At 33.1% G+C, this 7,717-nt stretch overlaps 4 protein-coding genes across 4 annotated transcripts; all 4 read right to left on the minus strand.

Moving 5' to 3' along the window:
* Positions 1-20: 20 nt before the first annotated feature.
* Positions 21-149, minus strand: Tsp_12005a (hypothetical protein; the record flags this gene model as incomplete). Its single annotated transcript, XM_003382299.1, has 1 exon — positions 21-149. A coding segment is annotated over exon 1 (129 nt), but the record flags the coding sequence as incomplete, so codon positions are not given.
* Positions 150-242: 93 nt separating this feature from the next.
* Positions 243-845, minus strand: Tsp_12004 (conserved hypothetical protein). The gene has a single exon (XM_003382300.1). It carries the CDS (start codon positions 843-845, stop codon positions 243-245), a length of 603 nt encoding a protein of 200 aa, XP_003382348.1.
* A 258-nt stretch (positions 846-1,103) lies between these two features.
* Positions 1,104-1,716, minus strand: Tsp_12003 (hypothetical protein). Its single transcript, XM_003382301.1, has 3 exons — positions 1,616-1,716; positions 1,394-1,497; positions 1,104-1,237 (listed from the first exon to the last, which is right to left on the minus strand). Exons 1-3 carry the CDS (start codon positions 1,714-1,716, stop codon positions 1,104-1,106), a joined length of 339 nt encoding a protein of 112 aa, XP_003382349.1.
* Positions 1,717-3,892: 2,176 nt separating this feature from the next.
* Tsp_12002 (hypothetical protein) lies at positions 3,893-6,391 on the minus strand. The gene is made up of 7 exons (XM_003382302.1): positions 6,278-6,391; positions 5,936-6,058; positions 5,251-5,426; positions 4,879-5,052; positions 4,688-4,716; positions 4,088-4,119; positions 3,893-3,964 (listed from the first exon to the last, which is right to left on the minus strand). Exons 1-7 carry the CDS (start codon positions 6,389-6,391, stop codon positions 3,893-3,895), a joined length of 720 nt encoding a protein of 239 aa, XP_003382350.1.
* Positions 6,392-7,717: the final 1,326 nt, after the last annotated feature.

Consider the following 7,717-nt stretch of genomic DNA (forward strand, 5'->3'; position numbering starts at 1 on the left):
TTAAACCCGTCTTAAGTCACCCAACGGTAGCGTTTCCTGATAGCATATGCTGAATCAGGGTGTCCATCACACCCCGTAGTGCCTGTTTCAAGCAGTCTAGCACTCGTATCAATTTCCCGTACCGGAAGGAAAGCGGTAGCCAGGAACATTCTTATCTTTCTTCTTGTTCCTTCTTCTGTTCGATATTGTGTTTTCAGTCCCAGCTCACCGACTTTCCTATGTATTGCCTGGCATAAGTGGAACTAGTAGCCCTGTAGCCGATTATTCCGGAAGTAACCCTGAATCGCGGGTATCAGGGCTGTTACAAAATCACAGATAATGGTATCTGGATTAAGGCCGACCTTCAGAACTGCCGCTTTGTCTATTAAAGCTTGAAAAATATACCGGTACGTTCCAATGTCTTTACCCGTACATAAACAATAGACTGCTGGCACCAGCTTGCTCGCTACAATGGCATGTATGGTAAATAGCTGTTGATACCATTTAGGTACAATCTTGAATGTTCCATCCATCCCCCAGGTACGACAGGCTGCCAGCAGTCTAATGTTGGTACCCGTCGAAAATACCAGTATATGCCTGGAGTTACTTTGGCACAATAAAACGTCTTCCGCAGACTTCGTTGTTTTGAACTGATCTGGTATTACCAGATCATGGCGGTGTCCAGGAAGTCTGGGGACGCGCTTCACCCGATGTTTAAACATTGTGGCTCGCAACCGCTTGAAAACCGGAAAATGCCCGGATGGAGAAAGCTCAGCGGACGCTACAGAGGCTTCTTCATCATATATTGCGGGGTTGGGATTCATTTCATCAGCACTTCCTTTTCTAAGACGTGCCTTCTTCTCCATTTTATATGCCAATTGCTCGTTGAAAGGTTGCAAATGGAAATGAAAACAGATAGCAATTTAAGTGCTCACCAACGCACTAGTCGGTTTCGTTCAGTTGTAAAAATAGAAAGTTTACAATTTTCACCAAATATATAATACTAAATTTTTTTGATTTGTAAATAATATTGCAGATTTTTAATTTTTTATTTAAATAAAATATACGAAGGAAAACAATAACTCTGGTGAACAGCAGCAAAAGAAACAGAATCTCATTGCAAGTTATGGCGTAATAGCATTGGTTCTATCGCCTAAACCAGGGATAGTCAAACTTCTTATATCATCGAACTCCTCTGGTTCCTCGCGACGCCTCATTGATTCCCTATGGATTCTTTGATACCTCCTCGACCCCCAAGCTCATAAAACAAGTTTTATTAATAATAAATTTCTTTATTACAATGTATTACACTTTTATTTATTTTTAATTAATCAAAAATTTTAATCCATCATAATTTTTAATCAAATTTATTCTTTCATTTATTCATTGTTTTCATCATTCCACACGTAATGACGTTTTACAATGGCAGCAATGCTAGCCTTGTCAACGAATTTGGTAATGAAGAAAGCTATGCAGCGATTATCATGAGCAAAGTCAAAATTCATTACACAAGATTTTCTGAATTTTCACTAGATCAACAATACACATATGAATTAAATTTCCTCTAAGCTAGCCAAATCATTTTCAGTTCAATCTGTGCAGCAGCTACGCTGCATCTGCATAATTTTTAACAGACCCTTGTATATAATGTGAAGTCCGTACATACTGCACCAAATGTTTATTAAACATTTCACGATACCTTACATGAGCTGGAATTTCAGTATTTGTGACCAGCATGATGCCATAGAAATGCGCAACGCATAGATTTAAGCGATAATACTGCTAGTCTGGAATTTTAACAATACATGCGGCACAATGTGGTTTTACAATACATTACAATTGGCGCTGTTCATTGCTTTCTTTCTGCTTTCAAAGTGCTTCACTTTTATTTAGCCATAAGAGTTTAAAATTAAAAATACAGTTTAAAAGAAGTGTCAGCCAACAGTTGCTTTCACTCGTCATATAAATTACCTTCTTAGCTAACAATTAAATAAGATTTACGCTGAATGTTCTTTTTTGTTTGACAGATATTGTTCTGATGAAGGCTGGTTGAAGTCTATTAAGTACAAAGAGAAAATCTAAAATTGATAAATTGTCTACAGCTGCAATTTTCAGCTAAAACTGGGAGTGATGATTGCTGAATTTTAGCATCAAAACACTTTTCTGATTTTGCCTGCCTGTTCACTGAAAATGTTTCTAGTTTACAGAAGAATTTAATCTTTCCAATCTTTCTTTCGCTCCGGTTTACAAGAGTTATTGCTTTTCTTCTTATGTTTCATTTAAATAAAAAATAAAATCTGGTATTTTGTACAAAATACAAATTTGTGATTATACATTTTGTGTAAACTGTATTAAATTTGTTTTTCAATATCTAATATAAACCGACATCTGGGTTGACTAAACATTCAAGTTGCAATTGTTGTATTACGATGATAACCAAATGTTGAACATTCCAGATCGAAAAGGATCTGTTGGATTTTGAAAACATTTCACCAAACAAATATGAAAGCAAAGAAAATTATTTTTCATCTCACGCTATCTTCCTCTAGCAATGCATATGTTCCACCAAAATATTATCATTGCTAATTATCATCGACGGCAGGCATAAAGCATTTATTGATCTTTTATTTCCCGGCCTTGACCCTTCTGCAATGCAGCTAAAGCCTATTCAAGTACAAAGGGAGAATCTACAAGTGATAAACTTTTCAGATGCTGAAATCAGAAAAATAAGTCGATGCTAACATTAAGCAATCACCACTCCTTGTATTGACGGGCAACTGCAGTTGTGGAAAATTGCGTTCTATTTTTAGATGCCGGTGTGTCCTGTTTACATCAGTTTGGATGAAAGAAATAAGCGTTGTTTGCTTCATTTCTGTCCATCAAACTTGACAGTAGACAGAGAACATGCAACGGCGGTGAAATTTTTTAAATCATATTACAAATACTAATCACTAAAAGTGCAAAGTGGAAAAGAAAATAAATAGAAGAAAAAGCAGCTAAAAACAATTTAAAAATTCCACTTATCAAATTGGTAACGTCACTGATAAAACACTAAAAGAAATAAAAGATTACGTAATGAATTCTTATGTAATTAAAAATTTGGACATATGAAATGAAAAAACTTGTAGCTAATCAAAGCAGAACAATTTTAATCAATGAAAAGTGTAGGCGGTAGGACCAATGCTATTCGCCATAACTATGCAATGAAAAGCAATCCAATGAAAACTCAATTTTTTTGCGAAACAATAGAACATTAGCTCTGAAAATTTTACCTAGAGAGACTATCCCTATAAAAATACATATATGCATGTTTCATAATGAAAGAAACTTTGTAAATATTGAAGTAAAATTCTTGGATTGTAAACGAGAAAGATTCAAATAAAACACTCCGCGTAAAATCAAGAAATTAATCAGATGCAAACAATTTAGTAGTTGTCACTCCTTGATTAAGCTTGAAAGCAGCAACTGTGAACAATTTGTCAATTGTGCATTTTTCCTTTGTATTAAAATCGCCTTTACCAACAGATATGATGTGACGAGAAAAGCGAACAATGTTTGACAAAGGTATATGCGTGAAATCATGCGTAAAATTAAGTGAAATTGCAAGCGTAACATTAGCATTTGTGCTATTTGTAACCCGGAAATTGGAAGTGCCACAACATTCCAGATTTTTCAAACAGATTGTTCAGCATTCTGACATTACACCAGAAAGTTAACATCCAATCTTAATAAATTTCAACAGGCAACAAGTTTATTTACAAACAGTGGGGGCAGATTTATATATCAGGAGGGAAATCGGTAATAGACCGAAGAAGAAACAAGGAAGAAGTTAAGATTCACCTGGTTACTGCTTATTTATTTGGTAGACCTGGAGTATACATCATTGATGTGGTTTGATCACACTTTGTATACTTCACACTTTGATTGGTTGTATATTTTGCGAAGAACTCTGATTGGTTTTAAATTTTATTGGTTTACACAGGGGCTAAATTTCATTAAACGTTTTTTTTTTCAGCAAACGTTTTTTAAATTGCTATTCAGATTATTGCCAAATGAATTGTAATTAATAATGACCAGGTTGTTGAAAAATGCATTCCAATTAAAATACCAAACGCTCATTGCATCGAAGCATGCACAGAACTGAAAATTTGCACCATATTATATTTTAATAACTTTCTAATTGAATTACATTTCGGAAACAAATTCAAAATAGTAAAAAAGGTTTTAAATCATTATAGTACACAATTAAAAAAAACTTATAACTTTTTGAATCAAACATTTAAGCACTTGCTTAAACAATACAAACAGATAAAAATAATGATGAATAATAAATAAAATAAAAATTATCAACGGCTAACACTTTATTTAAATATGCTTTACTAAGAATAAACATTTTTTGCTATGACAAAAAATTTCTGCTATCATACTAGCATAGATTACATATAGATGTGAAGCCCAAGTGCTTATCTTACAGTACGTCTTGTAATTTTCAGCATACAACTTGATTGTAAACCAAATTAAAATGACAAAGATGTTGTTGATATGTCAAAGTCATTTAAGTCATACGTCTAAAACTTAATTATACATCTGATAAATTTAAAACCAAAAGTAAATAAACTGATTGCACTAATATTTAAAGTAAATTCTTAAAATGTAGAGCGGAAAATTTCAAAACACAGAATCGTGAAATATGTACTTTAAATTTCACCTTCTTCTGGTTCTTTCTGTTGCTGCTTTCTGCATTCAACTACACAAGAAGAGTAAGTAATTGATTAACTAATCTTACAGACTGGATAAAAATCACAAATTCAGTTTGTTGGTTCTTTTCTTCTTAATTAATCCGTTCTAATAAAATCTTTTATTTTAGAAATAAGAACTTAAAATAACGGTCTCATTTACAGAATGTCGCGTGCATACTGATTGTACTGGTCAGCAGATGTGTGTAGAAGGTAGCTGCTTACCCTCAGAACCAGCAGGAGGATTGTGTTCGAAAGACAATGACTGCCTTTTGTCAAAGGGGCAGGCTTGTCGTTATGGAATCTGCATGATACCATCAGGTAATTCTGCTTTAGACTTCATACATTTTAATATTTTTCATTTCAAATTGATATGATTGCCAGTATAAAAAACAATCAATGAGGAAAAGATACGTCATTAAATTTACTTCAGAAAATTACAAGCAAAATTTTGCATATACTCATGTTTTCAGAACCTCCAAAGGAATGCATTAAACATACTGATTGCAAAGGACAGACAATATGTGTAAATTACAAATGCAAACCGGCAGTCCCAACTGGCTTTTCATGCTTTGGAACAGGAATATGTCCATACTGTGGAGCATGCAAATTTGACATATGTTGGACAGAGTTACCAACAGTTGATAAAAAGCCAATGAAAGATGTTGAAAATATAATCACATCAAAATCAAAAATTCTAAACGTAACGTCCTAAAAATATTGAACTTCATTTTATTCGGTTATTACATAAGCATTATTCATGTTAAACGTTAAAAGTTATAATACTGACAGTATTAAAATTACAAAAAGCAATCCAACTTTGTAGAGAATTCAGCATACACAGTATTCTGCGTAAAATATTTTTTCAAATAATTATTCCAAGTCTCTATTTTACAGCTCATTTGTATTTTGAAATATTCTATATGCTCTTCCAAGAGGAAGGAAATTATAAAATTTTTGCGACACATCTACACTTTTTACTTGATTCCATATGGACGCTGTTACTATTCAGACGTTCCGCAATTTCAGCACATTTATAACGCCAAGCAAACCTTGTTCTTAAATAACAAAAGTACAAACAGGAAAATAAAGTAGAAGATACACGAATACAATGAAGGCTAGCCACTACGAAATTTACAATTCATCCATATTTCTTCTATATTGTCGTCACCACTACCACTGCAGAAACAGCAGACCTTGATAACGTAGAACACAAAAACATATGCGCGAACATAAATAAACGCCAAGATGACAGACAACTCAAGCACTGCAGTGGTGTATGAAGAGTCGAGTGGTTTCCTGTGCCACACATAAAAAATTATCGAAAGTTGTTTCCTCCTTTTCTACATTTCTTCAAAAATTCACCAATATGGTTCCGCATCTATTTCCAAATCACGCTTAAACTTAATCCAGCGAACCATATCTGAGTCCGTTTAAAAATTTTTTTCTTCTACTGCTTAAATGTATGCAGAATTTCCGCAACTCATTTCAAAGTTAATTTGTCAGTTACATTAGTAGCATCATCTTCATAGGAGTCTTTTTCTTCATCAAGTCATTTTTACAAGATCTTCATCTGTAAGTTCACTCGAGTGCGATTCACTTAATTCCATTACTTCTAATTTTTGTAAGTCTTTCAAACTTTTGTTATCCACATGATGTGTCAACTTGACAGTCATCTTCACTGCAAGTACCTCTCCATCGGCAGGAAAAAACGTAGTTTTTGTTTCTACGCAATCTAGCTACAGATTAACTGTCTCAGCTTTCAATTTCCTAACGGATTTGTTAACCGCTTAAAGGCTAAATTAAGTTCCTCTTGGCTGAGGGTCTCAATGTTTTAAAAATGGCTTAATTAGAAGGATATGAGGTACCTATGATAGATAATACGACCTCATTCTGATTGAGAAAATGCACTTTTCTGGCATGTTAAAAAAGGGTACATTGGCATTCTGACTAATCAATTTTCAAAATAATATTCAAGATTACATATTTTACATCATACTGTATGTAATACAAATGGCGTAGACCCTGAGTATTCATCAAAGACATGCCGCTTCACACTTTGATTGGTTGTATATTTTGCGTAGGACTGTGATTGGTTTTGAATTTTATTGGTTTACACGGCTGCTAAATTTCATTAGATGCTGTTGCGATGAATTTTACTCGCTGTTGGGAATCTATATTTTACTGGTTCTCATTTTCCATGCATTCTATTTGTCAAATTTTGGTTTCTTTTTAATGGTCACTTTTTTATTCTAAGCTTTACTGTTTATCTTCTATATGTATATTAGTAGTAGCTAAATTATACATTTAAAAGCTGACTAGCACCTTAAAATTATACGTTTATTAACAAATTTGCTTGTGGTTTCATTTTTGTGTATAATTATATTCATAGAACTGCTGATCAGATCTAAGAAATTTGTTTTACTTTAATTTAAACTGACTTGGTTTATTGCGTGTATAATATTGAGCATTTTAAAGGCCTTGTTCAAAAGTTTGCTTCCTATTTATTTGTTTCTTAATTTGATGAAGCTAAACATAAGTTTAAATTAAAGTATAAACTGAATTTAGAAGTTATGGAAGCTATTTGTAAGAAAGATCACGTGGATTCACCATTTCACTAAATTTCATTAAATAATTAATTGTAATTAATTTTACAACATAAATATCATAAAATAGTAAAGCTTTGAATATCAGAAAACTGACCATTAAAATGATATCAAAATTTGACAAATAGCACGCGTTACAATGACAACAAGTAAAAATTTAGGTTTGCGGCAACGAATAAAGCTCATCGAACAGCAACTAATGAAATTTAGCCGGCGTGAAAACCAATAAAATTTAAGGCCAATCAAATGTCGAGCGGCATGCCTTTGAAGAATACTCGGGGAGTAGACCAATGACAAAACTTCAAACAGACACAATAAAATTTTGGGAAATAATATTTCCTATTTTTTTTATGTAACGTCCAAACTATTTAAAGTTACGTAATCCAAAATGGGAAA

This window comes from Trichinella spiralis, assembly GCF_000181795.1.
Source record: "Trichinella spiralis strain ISS 195 chromosome Unknown Scfld1, whole genome shotgun sequence".
Classification (NCBI taxonomy): Eukaryota; Metazoa; Nematoda; class Enoplea; order Trichinellida; family Trichinellidae; genus Trichinella; species Trichinella spiralis.